This window comes from Odocoileus virginianus, chromosome 8 (assembly GCF_023699985.2).
Source record: "Odocoileus virginianus isolate 20LAN1187 ecotype Illinois chromosome 8, Ovbor_1.2, whole genome shotgun sequence".
Taxonomy (NCBI): domain Eukaryota; kingdom Metazoa; phylum Chordata; class Mammalia; order Artiodactyla; family Cervidae; genus Odocoileus; species Odocoileus virginianus.
Window position 1 is genome coordinate 17,024,883 of NC_069681.1, and position 24,458 is coordinate 17,049,340.

The 24,458-nt window shown below is 34.7% G+C and overlaps 1 protein-coding gene across 3 annotated transcripts in view; it reads left to right on the top strand.

The window, feature by feature from the left end:
* The window catches only part of RB1 (RB transcriptional corepressor 1), a 119,684-nt gene that overhangs the window by 21,971 nt on the left and 73,255 nt on the right, over window positions 1-24,458 (top strand). For all 3 annotated transcript variants that reach the window (XM_070471245.1, XM_020876523.2, XM_020876524.2), the window contains 6 exons: window positions 7,418-7,533; window positions 9,583-9,702; window positions 16,320-16,358; window positions 17,331-17,398; window positions 19,727-19,837; window positions 22,235-22,377. In XM_070471245.1, coding sequence (XP_070327346.1) covers window positions 7,418-7,533; window positions 9,583-9,702; window positions 16,320-16,358; window positions 17,331-17,398; window positions 19,727-19,837; window positions 22,235-22,377 — 597 coding nt within the window. The remainder of the gene's footprint in view (window positions 1-7,417; window positions 7,534-9,582; window positions 9,703-16,319; window positions 16,359-17,330; window positions 17,399-19,726; window positions 19,838-22,234; window positions 22,378-24,458) is intronic.

A 24,458-nucleotide genomic window follows, 5' to 3' on the forward strand; every position in this document is an offset into this window, starting at 1 on the left:
TCCCTTCCGACTGAGATTCTTTTATTCTAATGCCAACTCATTTATTCAGTAGTTATGTTTTTGTTTTTTCAAATGATATTGGTGGAATGAATGGACATGCAAACTTTGAAAAATATCTTTTATACACATAAATAAATCTGAGTTGTAGTAGTTGACTTCCTCACTGTTTTTCATCTTTGTTTCTAAAAGGGTAGACATCAGTTAATTAATAGTTGTTTTAATATGGTGGCTGTTTTCACTACTCTATGGCTCTGTCTTCTTGGCTGGATCATTTTTTGGGCCTTGGACTCAGTAAAACAGAGAGCTTGACTAGAAACTAAATTCCAGGTCAGTTATGTATTACAAGTTTAGGAAGTGAAGATGGTAATTCATTTCTTTGTGTGAATTAATCCTGCTGATCCTCAGTAGCTTATCTGTGGGATCAGGAGATAAAGATATTGTGGTAGGACCAATATTCTCACCTTAAAACTTTTTACTCATGATTCACTTGCTGCTTCGTTCTCTGAGCCTACTAGGGGGAAAAACAAAGTCAAAAAAGTCATTCTATCCTATACTGGGGTATGACTATTGATGCTGCTTTTAAAATATATATACATTTAATGTCAAGTTAATGCTGGCCATTGTACTAGGTTCTTGAGGGTTCAGCAGTGTACTTAATGTGATTATGCTTTCAAAATGCTTACAAACTATTTGAGATAGGGACAAGTGAACAATCTAGTAAACTGAACTTGAGTTTAGTTAGGTGCTTAAATAGTCCTAACCACCGAATTCTGTAGAAGTTCTTAGCTCCAAGTACTCATCTCTTGGGCAGAAGACTAGATGAATCTGAACTTGCCAAGAACATATTTTTCTGGGAGTAGAGTCAACTCTTTCCCCACAAAGGCATTGTGTAACTGGATGGCTAATTCAGTTGGTGTTGACCCCTGCATCTTGAATCAAAAATATGATCGAGCACAAGTAGAGTTAGCTTTTGTATTCTTCTTGGCTGTGCTGCTCTTGCCTTTTGGTTCTTGTGAGCACATCAAGAATTTTGTTAGCACTCACTGCTGTCAGCTAATATTATGCAAGCGAGAGGGAGGATTTTCTGGCATATTAGCATGTTATTTCTTTTGTTCTTACATATAACCTTGGTAAGGAAATTCCGGAGGGGAAGATACAAAGGCAGCTCTTAGCCCCTCTACTTCTGTAATGCATTTAACTTGTAACTTTATTGCTAATCACTCATTGCAGTCTCATGAATCTGGTGTAAGGATGTATCCTTTTGACCATGAGATAAAGAGCGTGTTTCCTATGGCTTATTTCCATCATTTTCATAGTTGATATCTTAAAAAGTAAAGATAAGAGAGAGTAGTGTTTTTAGCTTTTAAAATTTCAGGTTAAATTCATGCTAGTTATGTTAACCTACTTTTCAGATGTTTCTAAGATGATTTATGTTACCACTTGGGGGAGCTCTTTTATAAGTTAGTGCATTGTAAAAGGGCAAGTGTTGGGTTGGCCAAAAAGTTTGTTCAGCATGTCCATAAAATATCATGGGGAAAAAACTCAACAAACTTTTTGGTTAACCAAGTAGAAGTCATATCACTAACTCAGGGTTACCAATTGGGTTGTTTAAGTAAACTAAACTAAATGATAGCTTAAATGAATAGCCTCTTAAGTGTTGATTAGAGATTTTGATTTAAACTGTAGTATATGTAATTAAAGTTTTACTATTTAAAAAAAATTTTTTCTCAAGAATATTCCTAATTTTTCTTCTTATCTGTTTTATATAAATTTAGTACTCTTCAACTGACTTACTTTCCCCTCTATTTTATAATTGTAGGTAATTTAGAAAATGTATCTAGGATTAATGAAAACCATTTGTAATCCTACCACCTAGAGATAATAGTTAACATTTTGATATATTTTTGCCTATCCTTTCTTTTAAAATTTTTCACCAAATTGGAGTCAAAATATACACAGAATTTTGTATTCTGATATTTTTTTCTTTTAACGTGTCTTTGGCTTTTTTTTCCCGTGTCCTTATAATCTTTGAAATGTTTTCTAAGAGTTTTATGTAGCTCTTGATACAGCTCTATCATAATTTATTTAACTATTCTATTTAAAGATATTTAAATGTTTCCCACCATTTTTGCTGTTGTAATTCTTTGAACATTTATTATACTGAATCTTACTTAGTAATTATTTTCATTGGATAAATTCATAGAGATAAAACTGAACTCTTAAGGCTCTTGATGCAAATTAGCAAAATGTCCTTCAATTAACACTCTTCTGAGGTTTTTATTTTCAAAATATGTTTATTGAAAATTACTGTCTTTTTCTTTTGCAAAATGCTTTTTGTTATCCTTTCCTCATTTTTTTCTTCTTTCTTTTTTTTTTTTTTTGTGATTCTTTTGGCTGAGTAAAAATTGCTTTTCCTCTGTTTTAATGGTTTCAAAGGTGCTATTCTGAGCCCATTACATAATTCTCAACTAAGGTTTTGAGGAAACAAGTCAGTTACAAATTTGTGTTGTAATTTCCATTGGAAAATAGGGCATAGATCTTGAGACAGCAGTGAGGGCTGGAAAGCAGGATGAGTCATGTGAAACATCTGTATCGAGGAGTTGGGGATGCTATAGAAGTGGATGAAACTGCAGACGGCAGAGGAAAAAAGAAGGTGGTGGGAAAAAGTCTTTGGAATTAGGAAACTCTGAAAAAGTTGATAGAGATAAAAAAGAGAATGAGGATGTTGACTGTGTTTGAAAAGCTAAGGAGAAAAGTTTCATTACAGTGGTGTCAGATGTTGTATAGAGGTCTTTGTAGATGAAACCAAAGAAAAGTCTATTAAGTTTAGAGAGAGATCTTTCGAGACTTAGACAATAGCCTCAGTAGAATAGCACTTATATAGTAGATGTGTTCAGTGGATGCAGTAGGTGTGTACTGGGAGAGTGTATCTGGTGAGTGTGTGTGTGAATAGTGAGAGTTTTGTATGTGTGGTTCAAACAGTAGCTTGATAAAGTCCAGGGAATAGAAGGATAACTTTTTTTTTTTTAAGTGATGTAAGCTTGTTTGTGGGGCTTCCTTGGTAGCTCGGCTGGTAAAAAATCTGACTGCAATGCAGGAGACCTCGGTTCAATTCCTGGGTCAGAAAGATCCCCTGGGGAAGGGATAGGCTACCCACTCCAGTATTCTTGGGTTTCCCTGGTGGCTCAGATGGTAAAAAATCTGCCTCTAATGCAAGAGTGACCTGGGTTGGGAAGATCCCCTGGAGGAGGGCATGGCAACCCACTCCAGTATTCTTGCCTGGAGAATTCCCATGGACAGAGGAGCCTGGCGGGCTACAGTCCATGAGATCCCAAAGAGTCGGACACAACTGAGTGACCTAGCACAGCACAGCACAAGCTTTTTTGTAGCTAAACAGAAGCATGTGTTTAGAAAGAACTGTAAGATAAATTATTTAAGACAGAGGGAGGAATTAATAAACTAGGTCTTGAAGGAGGTGATCCAAAGTGGGAAGAAGTGAGGGAGTAGATTTACTGAAATAAAGAGTGGAGGAGGATGTTCATTTGTCCAAGTCAGAAGAGAAAAGGGACCTGAAGCTAGGTGCAGGGATGTTGGGAGTCAGACTGGAGTATATGGTAATTAGAAATTATTTGATATGGAGAAACATGTTGAGGCCTTTGAAATTATGGTTCTCTAACCTTCTCAACAAAATAGAAATAAAAAGTACAGAACAGTAAAATAGTTAAGAGTACAGGACTTTTAGTGGGGTGGTGAGATTAAGGATTTCAATAGTGAAAATGTTAGGAAATCAATGTAGAAATGTAGTAAGGAAATAAATAAAGGGAAGAAGACTAATTTGAGTGTTAGGAAACTTGGGTTTTATAGGCCTGTGGCATTGATAGGCTGTGTTGGTCAAGTCTCCACACTCTAATCTTCAGTTTCTTAATCTGCACAATGAGAACTGAATCAAATGTCATTTACGGATTTAAAAGTCTTGAATCAAACTGAACTAAAAAAAGAACAAAGCATAGCTGTAGTAATCAAGTCATTGTAGTATTGGTGGAAAGAAAGACAAATAGGTCACTGGAACAGAACAGAGAATCAGAAAATAGAATTCACACATATGTGTCAGTGTTTGCACACAGAGGTGCTAAGGTAGTTCAATGGAGAAAGGAGTTCCCTCTCAACAAACGATACTGGACATCCATAAGCAAAAAATGAACTTTCATCCCTATGTTGCACCAGTCATAAAAATTAATTCAGATGAAGCATAGATATAAACTTCCAGAAGATGACCAAGGAGAAAATCTTTGTGACCTTGGTTTAAACAAAGATTTCATGGATAGTACCAGCAAGGGCATGATCTATAAAAGTAATAAATTGAGCTCCATCAAAATTAAAAACTTATGCCCTTTGAAATACGCTATTTAAGAAAATGAAAAGCTACAGATCAGTTGAAGATTTTTGCAAAACACATACCTGTTAAGGAATTTGAATCCAGAATGTTTAAGTAACTCTTAACAACTTTTTAAGACAAACAACTGAATAGAAAATTGGCAAAAGAAGAGATCCAGATGCTAAGTGAGATTTGAAAAGTACTCAATGTTATTAGTCCTTGGGAAAACGTACCACTACACACCTACTAGGATGACTGGAAAACAGACAAACAGAAACTAAGTGCTGGTGAGGATGTGAAGAAACTTGAACTCTCATTTGTAGCTGGTGGGGGTGCAAAGTATTACAGCCACATTGGAAAACAGTTAAGCAGTTTCTTACAAACTTAAACTTACATTTAATATAGAATTTAGCATTCCCCAATGAGGTGTTCACCCAAGAGAAATGAAAATATGAATCCACTTAAAGATCTGTAGTTGAATATTTAAGGCTAGGGTTAGTAGTCTTATTCATAGCAGTGTGTTCAGCTTTTGGAATAGATAAACAAAGTGTGGTGTATTCATACAATGGAGTGCTACTCAACAAATAAAAGGGATAAATACTAATAGGTGCAACAATATGGATGAGTTCTCAGAAGCATTATGCTAAGTGAAAGAAGCCAGACAAAAAAGGTTACAGCCTGTATAATTCCATTTGTATGACATTCTAGAGAAGGAATTGACATCAAATCAGTGATTGCCAGGGACTAGAAGTCAATAAAAATGCTTTCTTACACACAAAACTCCAGTATTCCTCAGCATTCCCAAGGATGAATCTCTTTGGTGTGGAGAAGATTGGGTTGTGGACAGTTTTTGAGACAGATATGACGTAGAGGAATGAGTGCTAGATTCTCTGGTAATAGTGCTGCTGCTGTTTATTATATTGAATGAGTATAAGGCCTGGCACTGTGCTGATTACTTAAGAGCATCCTCACTGTTAAATTTCACAGTGACCCAGATAGGATACTATTATCATTTCCATTTTAGTAAAACCTGAGGTTTAATTAGATTTAATCAGTTGTTTACAGTTACACAACTAGAGTATGTGTTCAAAGTCTTGAATGTTTGACACAAAAATTCATGTTTTTAACTTAAATAGAAGTATAACTCCCAGGGAGACAGGGAATTTTTTTTGTTTCTGTTTTCATCACTGTATCCCCAAAGTGACAAAACTGTGTTAGTTGCATAATGATTATTTCTTTAAAAATTATTCAGTTCAGTTCAGTTCAGTCACTCAGTCGTGTCCGACTTTTTGCAACCCCATGAACCACAGCACGCCAGGCCTCCCTGTCCATCACTAACTCTAGGAGTTTACCCAAACTCATGTCCATTGAGTTGGTGATCTAAATTATTTGATATGTCAAATTTTAGAAGATACTAAAAAAACAAATTGGCCTGGAGAAGGAAATGGCAACACACTCCAGTATTCTTGCCTGGAAAATCCCATGGACAAAGGAGCCTGTAGCCTGGGCTACAGTCCATGAGGTTGCAAGAATCAGACACAGCTTAGCGACTAAACCACCACCATATATATATAAACTCAACAGTAGGACCAAGAAATGTGTTTCTGGAGGGGTGTGCTTTTATCATTGATATTGTTTAAAATTTCCAGATCATGGTGATAATTAAAGCTGATCAGCTTTTGTTGGTTTATTACCATTTTTAAATTTTCTACAGATAATGTCGCTTTTTTTTTTTTTTTGCACCAGTGTAGATGATTCTCACTACTCCACATTTGTACTCCACAGTTGCTTTTATATGTTTTTTTTTTTTTTTTTTCAGATAAATGGTTAATATCTTAACTGGCAATTCAAAATTAAGGCCTGTATGTATGATATGTTAATGGTCATTTTTCTGTGCCTACATTCTACCTCTAGAACAGTAGAAGCATTATGAATGTCAGCACATTGTTGGTCTCCTGCATTGCACAGCTGTCACATGATAACCATATGTATGACTGGCTAGCTTTTCCCTGCTCTACTTAGGGTTTCTCTGAATTCCTCAATAGAAATTTTAACAGAAAAAAAAATTGGAAGAGATAAAACTGTATGAAGATAAAGATATGATTTTTAAAATTAAGGAAAAGTTTAGAGTTGGATAGTGATAAGCTTTGTATTATCCCTAAAATTTGATAATCTAGAATAATTCTTTTTCCTAAAACTTTTGTATAATTGAGATTTCAAAACAATATAAAATTGGCATCACGTACTTTTCAGCTCCATTGTACTCTACAGTTAAGAGTAAGCAAGTAGTTCCAACTGTTTGATAGAACATTAGATAATTTGTTATTTCTTTTGTTTTCAATTTAATATAATCCAATTCTACCTATAAAACACATATTTAAATAAAGATATATTTTTAGGGGAAAAAGTATTCTAATGATAATGAAAAAATATTCTAATGATAATGACAGCTGTCATTCATTGAGTATTAATTAAATGCTAGGCATTGTGGTAAGGGCTTTATATAAAAGTCTCATTTAATTCTTACAAAGTGAGGTAAGTATTATTTCCATTTTATAAGGAAGGCAGAACACTGAGAGAGATAAATTTCATAAGGTTAGAAAATACTTGAATCAATAGTTTGGTAAAAGAACAAGTGAATTAGAGTAAAAGGAGGATAATCAAGTGAGAAAATGAGCTTGTTTTTTAAAAAAAATTTGTGTTATGAAGTAAAATCTTTCACCTTGGCTTGGATGATGTTGTGTTATTGAGAACTGAAAATGTTTACCTCAGAGAACTGACTGGCTTCTAGATTTCTTATAGAAAGTTGTAATTTAACTTTTTGACCTTTCTGGTAATTTTTTTTGCTTTACAATATAAAATTCAGTTACTAATTTTGTAACTAGTTTTTACTAGCTTATAGTTAAATACTCCCATAAAGACTTATGAACAGATTTATTATACTCAATAAGAAAAAAGTTGCATAGAATAATTTTAACACAGTTTTTGTGTGTAAATGATTTAATGAATTACTTGAACCTTTTTGTTTTGTTTTGTTTGCAGGAAGGTTATGTTCAAAAGAAAAAGGAACTGTGGGGAATCTGTATCTTTATTGCAGCAGTTGACTTAGATGAGATGCCATTCACTTTCACTGAGCTACAGAAAAACATTGAAACCAGGTAGAATTTCTTCCATTAATATAGGCCTCTGCCATTTAAAAAAAAACAAAAAAACTGTTCTTGAACTGTCATTTTAATAGACTTCAGGGAATTGGTGGGAAATGCCAAAATTAACTAAAACATGGAGAATTTGGGTCAGCTAGTGAGCTCTCCTGCTCCATTGGGGCCCTTAATGTCTTTATGCTGCACTTTCTTTAAAACGTGCCGGTCTGTGTCCTGGGAAAATCTTCATTGTATCTCTCACTGTGTTAACCTTCTTAATTGTAGCTGTTGATAAAAGAACAAAAAAGGCAGATTTATTAAATAGGCTTATTATATATTAAAACCTTTGTAAAAGTAGTGTGAGCCCATCTTCAAGGAATTTAGTTAATTTATTAAAGTTTAACACTTTTAATATAATAGATATTTTAATTATATATGTTTTGAGACTGTGTATTCAATTAAGTATCTATTATAATACTTGCCCCTGTAATTACTTAATGTCTGTATTGAGTTTATAAGCCTAATGAGAGTTTACTAATTGTTTCCAACAACTCAAGAAAAGCCTTCTGGTCATTTCTTCTAGTCATTTCTTTTATAGTATATTTACAGTATCTAACAGTAAATAATTTACCAAAAAGATAGTAGTATGTTTCTTCTTGGATAAAGCCATCTAGAGTTAAACATAACTGGTGTTTTGTGTAAATGAGATAAAATTGTTTCACGTTTTAGTAACTCTTTCTTACTACCTCTAAATAAAATGTGGAAACAAAGACCTATGTTCATATTTAACTGGTTAAATTAGAAGTTGTTTACCTCTCAGAGATTTCAAAGTTTAACTTTATTAAATAAAATCACTAGACCAAAATAGGTTTTATATAGCTGAAAATGGTCTGAATATAGAGGTAAATTTTTACATCAGCAAATGTTTTAGTGACCTCAGAGGATTGGAAAGAGAATATCACTGTTTGGGTTAAGATAGACTGGGTATATTTTACAAGGTATGTGACTTGACATAGATTGCTTATCCTTATTAAGTCTCGGGTCCCTTTCCTTTCCTGTGATATAAAAATTATTAGTGTTAGTCGTCAGTCATGTTCTACTCTTTGCGACTCCATGGACTGTAGCCTGCCAAGCTCTTCTGTCCATGGGATTTCCCAGGCAAGAACACTGGAGTGGATTGCCATTCCCTTCTCCAGGGAATCTTCCTGATCCAGGAATCAATCCCAGGTCTCCTGCATTGTAGGCAAATTCTTTACCATCTGAGCTCCCAGCTATTTCCTTTTTCTTTCCCCTAAAACCATTGGTGGGGTAAAGAGAGAAGGTGTGTGCATCTGTGGTAAGGGAGAGCCATGGGTCCCTGAGAAGGGTGTTAGAGCCAAAGTGGGATGAGGAGGTCATCCCCCAAGGGAGGGTGTGGGGGGCTTCTTGACATGGGCTCCTTGGTGTGCGGACAGCTGGTGTAGGGAGTCACAGCACATGTGAGGTGAGAGCTGTCTGGGATGAGCAGTCAGATCCCTGCGTGGAGGGGTGAGGGCAGTTCACGGTGGAGGGAGTCAGTCCAAGCAGGAGAGGAGGGTGCCAACATGGAGAAGTGGGTAGCTTGGTAGTTACAGGCGGATTGATTAAATGAGTAAGTCAGAGATAACTGGATCCCAGGTTTCTCACTGTCAAAGAAGAGTTGTAGATATGTAAAGGAAAACATTAGAATGAAACAGGTAGTTTTTGTGTTGGATAAATGGATGTGAACTTAGGATTTTTAAAACATATAGCTAGATATAGAACTAAATATTTGTATATGTCTGTAATAACCCTTATTTGTTCTGTGTTCTTGTTGATAAATGGATGTAGGCTTAGGTATATAGATACAGGGATATAGGTTGAAGACTAGTTGATTTTTTTTCCGCTTTAAATTCTAGTAAAATGCAAAAACTAAATCCTTCCAAAAGATATAATAGTGATTTGGTACAGAGCTAACAGGCCTTTTGAATTGAAATGTCTATGCTTTGAAAATGAAAAAATGAATTTCTAAAATTGTGGATTCACTTTTTTCTATTCTTTCCTTTGTAGTGTCTATAAATTCTTTGATTTACTAAAAGAAATTGATACTAGTACCAAAGTTGATAATGCTATGTCAAGACTGTTGAAGAAGTATAATGTGTTGTCTGCACTCTACAGCAAATTAGAAAGGTAAAGTAAAAGTTTTATTAGGATTGCACCGTGCATTTTCATGTCATTGTTCATGATTAGATTACATCTGGGAACTATTACATACTTAGTAAAGTTGTTAAGTATTGCACCTTAGATTTGTCCCCTTAATAATCTTGACTTTCTTATTTGTCCAGTCATATACATTCTGAATGTTTCTTCCAAAATTATTTGTTTTATTCATGTTTCACGTGTTTTAATGAACTCCGTTTCCACTTTAGCCTTCTCTGCCAGAAGACTTGTAGTTCTGAATGGAAGAGTCATCTAAATTTAAGATTCTTCCTGGTGGTGACCTTACTCCAGAAAGAATGAACAGACGGAGCCAAAGCAAAAACAACACCCAGTTGTGGATTTGACTGGTGATGGAAGCAAGGTTCTATGCTATAAAGGTCCTATGCAATATTACATAGGAACCTGGAATGTTAGGTCCATGAATCAGTGCAGATTGGAAGTGATCAAACAGGAGGTGGCAAGAGTGAACGTTTTAGGAATTTAGGACATTTTAGGAATCAGCGTACTAAAATGGACTGGAATGGGTGAATTTTACTCAGATGACCATTATATCTACTACTGTGGGCAAGAATCCCTTAGAAGAAATGGAGTAGCCATCATAGTCAACAAACGAGTCCGAAATGCAGTACTTGGATGCAATCTCAAAAACGACAGAATGATCTCTGTTTGTTTCCAAGGCAAACCATTCAATATTACAGTAATCCAAGTCTCTGCCCCGACCAGTAATGCTGAAGAAGCTGAAGTTGAATGGTTCTGTGAAGACCTACAAGACCTTTTAGAATTAACACCCAAAATAGATGTCCTTTTCATTATAGGGGACTGGAATGCAAAAGTAGGAAGTCAAGAAGTACCTGGAGTAACAGGCAAATTTGGCCTGGGAGTACAGAATGAAGCAGAGCAAAGGCTAATAGAGTTCTGCCAAGAGAGTGCACTGGTCATAGCAAACGCCCTCTTCCAGCAGCACAAGAGAAGACTCTACACATGAACATCACCAGATGGTCAACACTGAAATCACATTGATTATACTCTTTGCAGCCAAAGATGGAGAAGCTCTATACAGTCAGCAAAAACACGACCGGGAGCTGTCTGTGGCTCAGATCATGAACTCCTTATTGCCAAATTCAGACTTAAATTGAAGAAAGTAGGGAAAATCACTAGACCATTCAGGTATGACCTAAATCAAATCCCTTACAATTATACACTGGAAGTGAGAAATAGATTTAAGAGACTAGGTCTGATAGACAGAGTGCCTGATGAACTATGGATGGAGGTTCGTGACATTGTACAGGAGACAGGGATCAAGACCATCCCCAAGAAAAAGAAATGCAAAAAAGCAAAATGGCTCTCTGAGGAAGCCTTACAAATAGCTGTGAAAAGAAGAGAAGTGAAAAGCAAAGGAGAAAAGGAAAGATATTCCCATTTGAATACAGAGTCCCATAGAATAGCAAGGAGAGATAAGAAAGCCTTCCTCAGTGATCAATGCAAAGAAATAGAGGAAAACAATAGAATGGGAAAGACTAGAGATCTCTTCAAGAAAATTAAAGATACCAAGGGAACATTTCATGCAAAGATGGGCTCAATAAAGGATAGAAATGGTATGGACCTAACAGAAGCAGAAGATATTAAGAAGAGGTGGCAAGAATACACAGAAGAACTGTACAAAAAAGATCTTCATGACCCATATAATCACAATGGTGTGATCACTCACCTAGAGCCAGACATCCTGGAATCTGAAGTCAAGTGGGCCTTAGGAAGCATCACTATGAACAAAGCTAGTGGAGGTGATGGAATTCTAGTAGAGCTATTTCAAATCCTAAAAAATGATGCTGTGAAAGTGCTTCACTCAATATGCCAGCAAATTTGGAAAACTCAACAGTGGCCACAGGACTGGAAAAGGTTAGTTTTCATTCCAATCCCTAAGAAAGGCAATGCCAAAGAATGCTCAAACTACTGGACAATTGCACTCATCTCACATGCTAGCAAAGTAATGCTCAAAATTCTCCAAGCCAGGCTTCAGCAATACATGAACCATGAACTTCCAGATGTTCAAGCTGGATTTAGAAAAGGCAGAGGAACCAGAGATCAAATTGCCAATATCTGCTGGATCATCGAAAAAGCAAGAGAGTTCCAGGAAAACATCTATTTCTGCTTTATTGACTATGCCAAAGCCTTTGACTGTGTGGATCACAATAAACTGTGGAAAATTCTTCAAGAGATGGGAATACCAGACCACCTGACCTGCCTCTTGAGAAACCTGAATGCTGGTCAAGAAGCAACAATTAGAACTGGACATGGAAGAACAGACTGGTTCCAAATAGGAAAAGGAGTACATCAAGGCTGTATATTGTCACCCTCCTTATTTAACTTATATGCAGAGTACATCATGAGAAACGCTGGGCTGGATGAAGCACAAGCTGGAATCAAGATTGCTGGGAGAAATATCAAGGTAACCTCAGATATGCAGCTGACACCACCCTTATGGCAGAAAGTGAAGAAGAACCAAAGAGCCTCTTGATGAAAGTGAAAGAGGAGAGTGAAAAAGTTGGCTTAAAGCTCAACATTCAGAAAACTAAGATCATGGCATCTGGTCCCATCACTTCATGGCAGATGGATGGAGAGACAGTTGAAATAGTGGCAGACTTTATTGGTTTGGGCTCCAAAGTCACTGCAGATGGTGACTGCAGCCATGAAATTAAAAGACACTTACTCCTTGGAAGGAAAGTTATGACCAACCTAGACAGCATATTAAAAAGCAGAGACATTACTTTGTCAACAAAGGTCCGTCTAGTCAAGGCTATGGTTTTTCCAGTGGTCATGTATGGATGTGAGAGTTGGACTATAAAGAAAGCTGAGCACCGAAGAATTGATGCTTTTGAACTGTGGTGTTGGAGAAGACTCTAGAGAGTCCCTTGGACTGCAAGGAGATCCAATTTGTCCATCCTAAAGGAGGTCAGTCCTGGGTGTTCATTGAAAGGACTGATGCTGAAGCTGAAACTCCAGTACTTTGGCCACCTCATGCAAAGAGTTGACTCATGTGAAAAGACCCTGATGCTGGGAAAGATTGAAGGCAACAGGAGAAAGGGACGACAGAGGATGAGATGGTTGGATGGCATCACCGACTCAGTGGACATGAATTTGAGTAAACTCTAGGAGTTGATGATGAACAGCAAGACCTGACGTGCTGCAGTCCATGGGATCACAAAGAGTCAAACACGACTGAGCGACTGAATTGAACTGAACTGAATGGTGACCTTACTGCCAAGTTGTGACTTGTATTCTTAATGGTGGTTTAAAAGAATTTTTTTTGGTGGCATATCCTTTAAGAAACTTTAGGCTATCAGGTGTTTTAGTGCATATAAATTAAGAAACTACACAAGCATTAATGAAATGATTATTGGTAATGACTAAATGTTAGATGCTGGGAATGTGAAATCTTATGATACTGTGATCATCAAGAAGTTTACAGTAAATAATTAAATTATATATTTTAATATAATTATTTGCAGTAATTTTTTGATGTCCTATTGTAGAGGGTTGTTTGTAAGAAGCAGAAATTATGTAGTGGGTAACAATACTGTGTATTTTTAAGGTAATAAGAATAATTATGGGGTGAAAAAACTGTAGAAGAAGGCAATGTCTGAGTAGAGTTTAAAGAATAATTAGAAACTCACCAAGCAAAATACGTGGAGACTGGGACTGAGCATCCTAGGCAGAGTGATCAGCATGTGTACAAAGCCAAAGCAGTACCAGAAAGTATTTTGGATACTGCTAATGGCTAAAAGGTAGGAGGGCATGAGATTGAGAGTGAGCTTGATCTTTGCCCAGCAGGCAGTGGAGTCATTGATTTTAAGCTATCAAGTGACAGAGTCTGATTTGTCCTGTAAAAGATCACTCAGGCCTTTGTTAAAGGGATTTGGAATTTTTATTGACTAGTTTATGAGATAATTTAATGTTTATTGGTCTTGAAGTGAATCAGGATTTTTTTTCTATCTTATGTGTACCTTCTTCTTAAGAACTGTTGAGAAAATTAGCTGTGATACCAAAAGTGAAAGTCACTCAGTTGTGTCTGACTCATGGACACATGGACAAATAAACAGGCCTGCCAAAGCCTGTTGATTTCTGGGTTCACTTATATATATGTATATGGCAGTGTGCTGTAGTGATTAGGATAACTTTTAAAAAGTTAAACAGATCTAGATAGGAGTATTAATTTTTTCATTTACCGACTTTGTAAGCTAGAGAAAGATACTTAACATCTTTAAACCTCAATTTCAATCTGTAAGATATAGCTAATCTTAATGCTCTCCTTGCAGAGTAATTGTAAGAATGAAGTCAGACAGTATTACTGGTTAGCTCACCTCCTAGCACATACTAAATGCTTAATAAACAGTAGCTTTTAAAGCTGTTACTAACTATATTAGTGCTGTCACATAGAAATATAAAAATGCAAGCCATATTATTTTAAATAGTTAGCTGCATGACAAGTATAAACAAGTGAAATTAATTTTAGTGTTTTATTTAACTCGTATATCCCAAAACATCAAATTTTGACATGTATCATTCATCCATAAACTTGTGTACAGGTGTTCATGGCTGTGTTATTTGTATTAGTCAAAAAGTGGAAACACCCCAAATATCCATCAGCTGACGAAAGGATAAACAAAATGTGAACTATCCATATAGTTAGGGGGCTTCCCTGGCCACTCAGATGGTAAAGAATCTGCCTGCAATGCAGGAGACCTGGGTTCGATCCTTGGGCCGGGAAGATCTCCTGGAGAAGGAAACAGCAATCCACTGCAGTACTCTTGCTTGGAGGAGCCTGGCAGGTTACAGTCCTTGGCGTTGCAAAGAGCCAGACACGACTGAGCAACTGACACACACATCCATATGGTAGAATACTATTCAGCCATAAAGGGAATAAAGTACTGATATATGCTACAGTGTGGCTGAACCTTGAAAACATTAAGCTAAGTGAAAGATACCAGATACAAAGGCCACATACTTTTATTAGATGATATGTCCAGAACAGGCATATCCATGACATGGAAGGTACTATTTCAGTGAAGTCTTTTCTCCCAGTGTATTACCTCTGATTTGCTCCTCAGTGTAGCCTTGGCCAGGTGCAGTCACTGAGCTGACAGTGGTTTTTTTCTTTAACCATCTTTCCCCCTGTTGTTAAGCTAACTGCCTCTGTTAATATCACACTTAATTGTTACCTCTCATTTATTGCTGATTACTTTTTTGCTTTTGACAATGCTCTGAGTCACAAATTGCTTCACAGTTAAATCCAATTATACTTGGCTCCCTTTGCAGAAGTAGTCTTTGATGTCAGGAGAGTTATTCTTAGCTGTTTCTTTCCCTGGTTCTCCTCTCAGTGATCTAGGATTTAGCTTTTTGCTCTCATAAGATCTGTTGGGTTTCTCTTTTATCTGCTTCTATCAAAATCTGCATTGCCTTCAACAGTGCTGTTATTCTTGAACACCCCCACACCATTCTGCGTGAAGTTAATTCCTCTAGGGAGAGCTCAAGGCTCTATGTTCTTAAGACCTGCTTCTCTCCTACTGCCACTTCTGTGCCACTGGTTGGGAGAGCCAGATGGCAGTGTTCTCTTCTCTGGCAGTGATACCTCTGCTTTAAGAGTAGGGCACTGCGAAGAGACAATAGCCTTAGTCTTCCCAGATTGCCTTTCTTGGCTGGAGCCTCTGTCCTGTGAGCCAGCTGAGACAAGACAAATCAGTATTTTGATGTGCTGTGTGCCTGGAATAAAACTTTACCCTGTGAGTGGGTGCGAAGTGGAGGACAGGAGCCCCAGACCGCTCAGCTCCTCTTGCTTGGGCTGGGTCTTCTGCAACATAGACCTGTGGGAGGTGAGAAACACTGATAACCTGCTCTCACCAGGGAGAGTTCCAGGCTGAGAGCTGGAGAGAGAGGAGCCCTGTGTCTTGGCTACACCTGTCAGGCATAGAGCTTCCTTAACGCTGAACTGGAGAGGAGTAAGAAATGAGTTTTGCATTGAATTCCTCAGACTCATTGTTCTCATCAGCATTTGTTAGATTTTCTTGAAGATATGTTCCCTTTTTTGTTGTGTGCCCTTAGAAAAATTTCCAGAGACTTTAAATGGTTTTTCAGAAATAGTTTTTACCAATTATAGTTATTATTTTAGGAAACAGGTCTGTAAAGATCCTTACTCTACCCACCATTCCAGAAGTCGCTGCCCTAAATAAGTAGGTTTCAGTTAAGTAGTACTTTTCAGTTGTGTTATTTCGGCAAGACTTTATTAAATAAGCTTTTATGACCTGGTGTGAGATTGTAGCCAGATCAAGATTCAGTTACAGAATGTATTCCAAGTTACACATGCACACACACGGAGTCCAGTCGTTTTGTAACTAAATATTACAGGGATGTATGAAATGTCATAAATTGGAAACATCTACTTTAACTTTGTTTTATAATTCTTCACTTTAAAAAAAGTATCCTTAAAATAGGATGAATAAAGCATTATAAAATTGACTTCTAAACTATGAAAAAAGTTTAAAAGTAACTTTTTAAAAAGTCATGATGTTAACATAATTATTTCTTCCTTTCAGGACGTGTGAGCTTATATATTTGACACAACCCAGCAGTTCGTAAGTACCTCAGAGCATGTTATTTTTCACTTTTTGGGTTTTTTAATATATGAAATAATCCCAAACACATTGATAATTTCAGGGTTGGTTTGATTGCTTATTTCACACTACTTCATAAATTAAGGTAATAGATTTAAGTCCTGTGCAGATTATTTGTCTTTTCACAAAGAAAGTGGTATGAAATACTTGCCTTTTACTATAAGGGAGAACTAATTGGGAACTAAAGGGAGAAGTTGATTCAGAGAAATTTTTTACCAACTCTGAGAAAAATGCTAATCTTTATTGAGAGTGTATTACAGACATTTTATTAACTAAGACTTAAAGCATAATTTTTTTGTAAGAATAAATATGAATGTCTATGTTAAAATTTCCAAATAGTCTTTTTAAATGTATGATACATGTTCCAGCAGTATACCATTGTAAGAGTTCTACAGTTTTTTTTCAGAAACATAATGAGTAATATATGAGATTTTCTGTCCCACTGAAATAATGATACTGAAGACAATTGATACAGAGAAATTGTATATTTATTAATTAACTCTATTAATCTAATTCCACTTGTTAATTCCAAAAAGTGAATGATTTAAAGTTTATGAGGGCATAGTGTTAAACTGGTAAACTAGAGTTACCCAAACCTCTATATTTTCTGTTTACATAAATTTGGTTTTAATTAGAAAACAGAAAAGAATTAATTGGAAACCAAGTATGTCATATTATACTACTTCCTGTGCATATTTTTAGATTACAATCGAAGGTATTCAGTGTTTTCTTTAGAAAAGGTATACTACTCTGTGGGAAAATATAAATAACTTGGTAAAAACACAAACTAAATTGAGACAAAATTGAATTCATGTGTAAATTGTGCATTTAAAATGGACTGTATTCTATTATGCAGTCAACTCTAGGCTGTAACTGTAAAAAATGGGGGGAAAAAGATATATTTAGAAAACTAATTTTTTTTCTGTTTACTAGGGTATCTACTGAAATAAATTCTATGCTGGTGCTAAAAGTTTCTTGGATCACATTTTTATTAGCTAAAGGTAAAGTCATTGTTAAATGCTAATGTTTCAAATGTAATAATTGATCCTTCTTTTGAGTAAGCTCAAAATTTTAATTCAGTTCAATGTTGCTCCTCCTTGCCTCCAATTTTTGTGATTTTTTAACTCTTAGCAAATTCATAGTTCTGGTACTGGAGGCAACCTTGAAAATGTCTCATTTCACTTCTTTTTTAAATATTTTTTCATTCTTTCCTACTTTCCTATTTTTAAGAATAATGTTACTGTTTTTATAAAAATGATGTATACTCATGATAAAGAATTCAATAAATACAGTGAAATGCAAAGAAAAATAGAAAAATTACCCAGAACCCACTTAAAATAATCATCAAAATTATGTATATGCACAAAATACATCTGAAATGACATTCTGATAAAATAGATGGGTGGATGAGTGCATTCACAGAGAGATATAATTTTCTAAAAATAAGATCATATTATTGTGCTATTTAAAATGTAAAAATTAATTTTACTCAAATTTTATAGAAGAAAATAAACAGAAATAGTAGGAATTGCTTAAATTTATCTGAATGTTTTAACTTAAGCAATATTATTTCCTAAAATATTTCTCTAACATTATGAAAAAGTATTATGAAAACATTTAAGAGGTTAGAATCTTTATTTTATATAGCTTTGTGTTTTAAGTTATAACGATACGTATTAATCTGCTCTGAAGAACAAGAATCCTCTCTCTTCATGTCACCCTTCCTATTTCCTACTTTCAGCTTTGCTTATTTTTTTTTATCATCATTGCATTATCCAAGATTATATTTATTTTCTGTAATATATGTATATTCTGTAATTATAGTTATCACACTTGTTTTACCTCATTTATATATTTAAATGAATTGTAAGCTTTTAGTCACTCCTGTATCATAGCTTCTCCATTTCTGAGTTCTTTATTTTGATCTATCCTTAGCTGTCTAGATTTTACCATGGAGTTTTTCAAAAAAGCTTTTTGGTGCTGTGTTTTCTATGTTTGGCCTGTTTTATGAGTCATGTCCTAAAGATTCTGTTCTTCATTTCAGAGAAATCTTAGCATGCTACATTTTAAGATATTATTCTGTTATGTTTTGACAACACCCACTATCTTACCTTAGATTGATTTTGTCCTCCCTATTTATTGTCTTCTCTAATGTTAAACTTTGGTCTTTTTCCTATGTATTAACTACTTTTATTTCAAACTTCTCTAATGTTATTTTAACCTTTGGTCTTTTTCCTATGTATTAACTACTTTTATTTCAAACTTTCCTTCTGTTTTGAGCTAAACTATGTTTGTAATTGTTACTTGGTCTTGAGTTTTTCCTTACCTTGTTTAGCTCTTTGTTTTTATGTAATTCGTGTTCTTTTGAGTTCTCAGTGCAAGGACTCAGGACATTTTCTTCTGATAGATTATCTTCAACATGGGGTTGTCTACCCAGTTTTCCCCCTCCTTATATTGTGATTCTATTTTTTTATTTTCTTTTTTATTTTCTCTAATATGTTTGCATAACCACTGTGCTTCGCATCCTCTTTCCATCCACCTTGTTGCTAGGACCTTGTTTGGGCCTCTCAGACCTGCTGTTCTGTTTTCTTTGATGTAGTGTGAATGCATTTCCCTTCACTCACTTTGCACTTTATCTGTGACTTGTTGTGTTCCCCAAAGAGCTATTGTATGAAAGCAGCCTTTTAAAAAAAAAATTATACTTACTTTTAGTCAGAGGATGAGGGAGAAAGTCGGGACCTCATCTGGAATGATATGAGTCATTGTTCTGAGATTTTTGTTAGAATGACCTGTAAAACAGGGCACTTGTCCTGTTTCCATAAAAGGAGGGTGTTAGGATTCAGATTGTCCCCTAATCCAGTGTATTATGCTGGAGTCTTTATGTTTGTTAGAGTTGCTGTAGCTGTTTACTTCCTCCATTTTTCCCTCTCTTGTCAGTAATACCTATTCCCTCTAAGTAAAAAGAGGGGAAAAGATAAGGATGCTCTGAGTCATTATCTCTCAAATTTGGTATTGTTATTAGCACTTAACCAGTACATATTTTTCTTTTCATTTTGTTAGGAATTGGAAGAGAGATTCTTTGATCTGACCTCACTCCACTATTTTTAACTAGAGGTCCTTGATATTCTTTACCTCTGTGGCATTTCTTAACAACTTCTAAGTGTATTATAAACAAATTTTTGCACCATACCTAGGGATATAGAAAATGATTTTTAACATGTTCCTAGTGATTGTTGAATCATGAGTATATGGACACACTCATGTCCACAATTTTTCCTGACTTAATATCTCAATCTCTACCTTAAAATGTGGACCATTTTTGTTTTCAGGACAAGTATTACAAATGGAAGATGATCTGGTGATCTCATTTCAATTAATGCTGTGTGTCCTTGACTATTTTATCAAACTCTCACCTGCTGCATTGCTCAAAGAACCATATAGTGAGTATTTTAATTTATACCCCTCCTACTTCATCATTCAAAGTTGTTTATTGACTTCTCCTAGATCCAAAACACAGTTCTAGAGCCAAAGGAATAATAAAAATCAGACATGGTCTCTGCTCTTAAGTAGCATAAGATATGGAAGAATTAGAAAAGTAAGCAAGTTTTTAGACTATATGGTTGAAAGTGGTCTGGGCCAAAATACAGCAAATACTATGGGCGTTTAGGAGATGAGAAAGTTTTCCCAGCTGAGGAAGACCAAGGAGTACCATTTCGAAGTGGTGGCATTTGAGTTGAGTGTTGAAGTGGTAGTTAGGGTTTGAGGGTTGTGGTAAGTTTAGGGAGGGCATGCCCAGTAAAGAGAAAATCAATAGGCAAGGAACAGATAAGAATTAAACTGTATGGGAAAGGGTGGCCTATCCTACAGGAACAGATTAACTACATTTTTTTATTGATGCTATAATGATTATGTGACTGATTTTTTTTTTTTGGCATGTGAACTGTAATTGATCCACTTAAGAGGGTAATGAGATGTAAACTGTAGTTAAATAATAACTATTACTGAAATAATTAGATAGCATTAAGCAAAGATAAGTATACTCCTCTTAGAATGAAATTGCTTCTTTTGATGGCATATACAGTAGGATTTAAAAAAACACTTGTTATACTACAGAAAAATGTGAACTTAACTTAGGCTTAACTGATTCCTTGCTCCTAAAATGATAAGAGTATTAATAATACTAAAAATAATAGAGGACAGATCAAAACATTTAAGTCTCAAAGTATTGTCAAAGTTATTGAAAAACTGAAGCCTAATTAATCTTCATGAGCAATAGCTTCATGGTAAAATGAAGTCTGGAGCAGAATTTTGAAAATGTGTTGAACATGATTTTACAGAAAAGGCTGGTCATTTAGCAGAAACCACATGCAAAACGAAAAAATACAAAATAATAAATTCAAAAACTTCCCGAATCTTTAAAGATTTTCTTTATATGTCTTTTCCTCACTTTAAAAATATGTTATAACTGTAATAAGTTGATGAAGAGTGTGATTTTAGGTTGACAGCTTTTGTGCTCTTGGATAATTCAGATGTTCATTTAATTCTCCAAGTGCCATGTTAAAGGAGAAACCAGGATAAGGTATTGAATTGACATCTATAGTAAATTTTTAATTAGCTTTTTATTAAGAATTTCCAAAAAAAAAAAGAATTTCTGTGAACATAATTAAATCATATAATAAGCCCCCATGTATTTATCACCTGCCCTCAGAGTATAACTTTTGATCAACTCATAGTCCTATCTACTGCCCAGTTCTACCAGCAATATTATTTTGAAGCACATTTTTGCATACCATTTCATCCTTATAAATTTCAATATATATCTCTGAAAGATAAAGTCTTTTTAAAAAGCATAATGACAATACCATTCTCACACCTAAAAACCAGTTAGTATAGTAATTCCTTAATCCCACCAAATATCTAGTAGGTGCCCCTGTTTTCAATTGTTTTATAAAAGTAATTAAAAATGTTTATAGGTTGACTAAATCAGAATCTAAATAGCATCTATACTTTGTGATTGATTGATATGACTTTACGACTTAAAATATTCCTCCTCCATCTATCTTTCTCTTTTTTTTCTTGTAATTTATTTATTAAATAATCAGGTGGTCTTTTCTATTGACTTTTTCATGGTTTAATTTTTACTGATTGCATCCTATGGTATAGTCTAACATGTTCCTCTATCCTCTTCAGTTTCTTGTTGGGCCTAAAGGCAATTAATATTTTTTATACTTAATCATCTATAATCTCTTTAATAGCTCAATCCACATTCAGTTTGAGTTGAAAATGCTCAAAATAATCCAGGGGATTTTTTTTGTAAAATCACAATTTAGTGTCACATTATTATTTTTATTTATTATTTTTATGCTTATTTTTAAAAAATCATCATAATTTGTATGGTATTTGTTAAAATTTTAAAAACTTATTTTTATACTTTACCTCGAAAGTGAATCCATAAATAATGCTTAACATTCTTAAGACTCTTTCAAGATAGGAAACATTTTTCCCCCTTACCGACTGAGTAGAATACACTTAAAATTAGTTTATAAGTTGGCTATTTCCCTTGCCTTTTTCATATTTGTCTATAGAGTTTTAGGTTTCTTTTTGGACCAGCTGCGGGCAGAAGAGAATAGGGATGGCAAAAACTATTACCAGTATATAATTTACAATAGATAGTAAGTAAATAAATGAAGCTGTTAGCTTTTTCGTGAAGCCTAATAAGGAAAAGTAGCAGAATGTTACCAAGGTTATTTCCAACCTTCCAAGTTATAATTAGAATACTTCATTATTTTATACAGTGGAATGTGCAATTGTTCTTATCTAATTTACCATTTTTACAGAAACAGCTGTAATACCTATTAATGGTTCACCTCGAACACCAAGGCGAGGTCAGAACAGGAGTGCACGGATAGCAAAACAACTAGAAAATGATACAAGAATTATTGAAGTTCTCTGTAAAGAACATGAATGTAATATAGATGAGGTAATTTAACTTCATGATTTCTTTAAAATAGTTACAGTAGATTTAGATGTAAGTTCTTCCTAACAATATATAATTCTTTCATGATGAGCTTGCTTTTTTGTAATTAGTGCCAACTCTTTTGCAGTAGCAAAATATTTAGAAAAAGTTTTAATTTTCATATTCAGTTACTTTGATTTTAAAGAGAATAGCTCCCTCATTCTGGAATCACTGAAACGTACATGATTAAGGCAGTAGTTTTCAAATATATTTGTTCTTTGATTCTTCTGTGGTTATTGATACTCCTAATGTTTTAAAGTAAGCTACTAAGAAAACCCTATTGTTTTGATTTTAGTGATAAGTGATACCAAGATTAAATTTCTGTTTGTTGTTTAGTCGCTAAGTTGTATCCAACTCTTTGCGACCCCATGGACTATAGCCCACTAGGCTCCTCTATCCATGGGATTCTCCAGACAAGAATACTGGAGTGGGTTGCCATTCCCTTCTCCAGGGGATCTTCCCAACTTAGGGATCGAACCTGCGTCTCCTGCACTGGCAGGCAGATTCTTTATTGCTAGCCACCAGGGAAGCCCAAATTTCTGTTCAGTCATGTATAATTACTCTGTTTTTAAGTATCACACCAGATGTTAATGACTGGTAGAGGATATGCTGAACACCCAGGAGTTGCTTATCTTGTTAATAAGATCTGGAATGTTAGAACTGGGAGGAATCTTACAATTAATGTACTCGGCCTCCTTTTACTAATGAGTAGACAAGCTTCTGGAGACTGATAGCTGATTACTAACAAAGTCTGTGCTTTGGAACATCTGCTACCAGTGCTTCTTTCGCTGTGCCATGCTCTTTCTCTCATAGATTGTTATATTATCCACAATTCACTGTATGAAATGTTGCATCTTTGAAATTTCTCTGTCAACTCTGGGGAGGAATGGGGGTATGATATCAAAATCTCATTTAATAAGTATTGGCGTGATTTATCAAGTCTGAATTTTGGCACTATGAGTTAATTTCATCAAGTATATAGATATAGACATGTAGATGTATCAACTTTACACATATAATATACTCTTTTACTTTTCTAGAATAACATATTGTCTTCACTAATAAGGTGACAAATGTAATTGAAACTTTTTCTTTTTAACTCCAGCCTGCTGCTTAGTCCTTCAAGATAAAGAATATAAATAAAGGCAGCTTTCTAATTCCTGGTGGTTAAATCTCTGGATTTCAGAACTACTTATATAATTGCCTTCCAAAAATCAGGAATAAATCATGTTTTTCCTTTTTATTTTAAATAATTCTTTCATAATTTATGATGTAACAGTGACTTATAAAGTGTAGGTGATCAATAGCTTTGGTAATTTATATTAAAAATTTGATACTTTCTATATTAAAATATGTAATATTATTTACATATGGCATTTATGATTATATAACTTGGTTATATTTATGGTCATATTATTATTGGTTAGTCATACTAATTAGTTAAATAGAACTACCCATCGTATAATTATTCCAGTTAAATGGGAATTAATTGGAAAACAATGCTATTAATAAGTATTATAGAAGCTTAATTCTTACAGCTTATTTGTGAAGTAGAAGATAGGAACTTATTAATAGGCATATATTAAATTATTTCTACCTTAACAAATGTAGACTCCAAAGTTGGAAAAGAAAGTTATATGAAGAAAAGTAAGTTGCTTACAATTCTGGGACAGTTTGTCAGTATAGAATAGTCAGAGATACAATTCCAGGTTTTCCAAATATGGTCTTTATTATTCATGTTAAATGTAGGGAATTTTTTATATGAAACTGCATAAGTCCCAAAGCATTTTCATTCAGTTTTGAAGAAAATTGCTAGGTATATGTATATGAAATTATTTTCTTATAAAAGCAGGTCCTTTTCCTAAATTTGTGCTAAAATAATTAACTCAATATACATTAAGCTTGATATGTATATGAAATGGCCCAAAAATACTCTGGGGAGAAATCAGAGGCAGTGTAGAGAAGTTAAAGAGCCTTGACTTTGATGCTAGGCAGGTTGGATTTCAATTCCAGCTCTGTCACTTCCTAGCTATGTAACTTTGGTC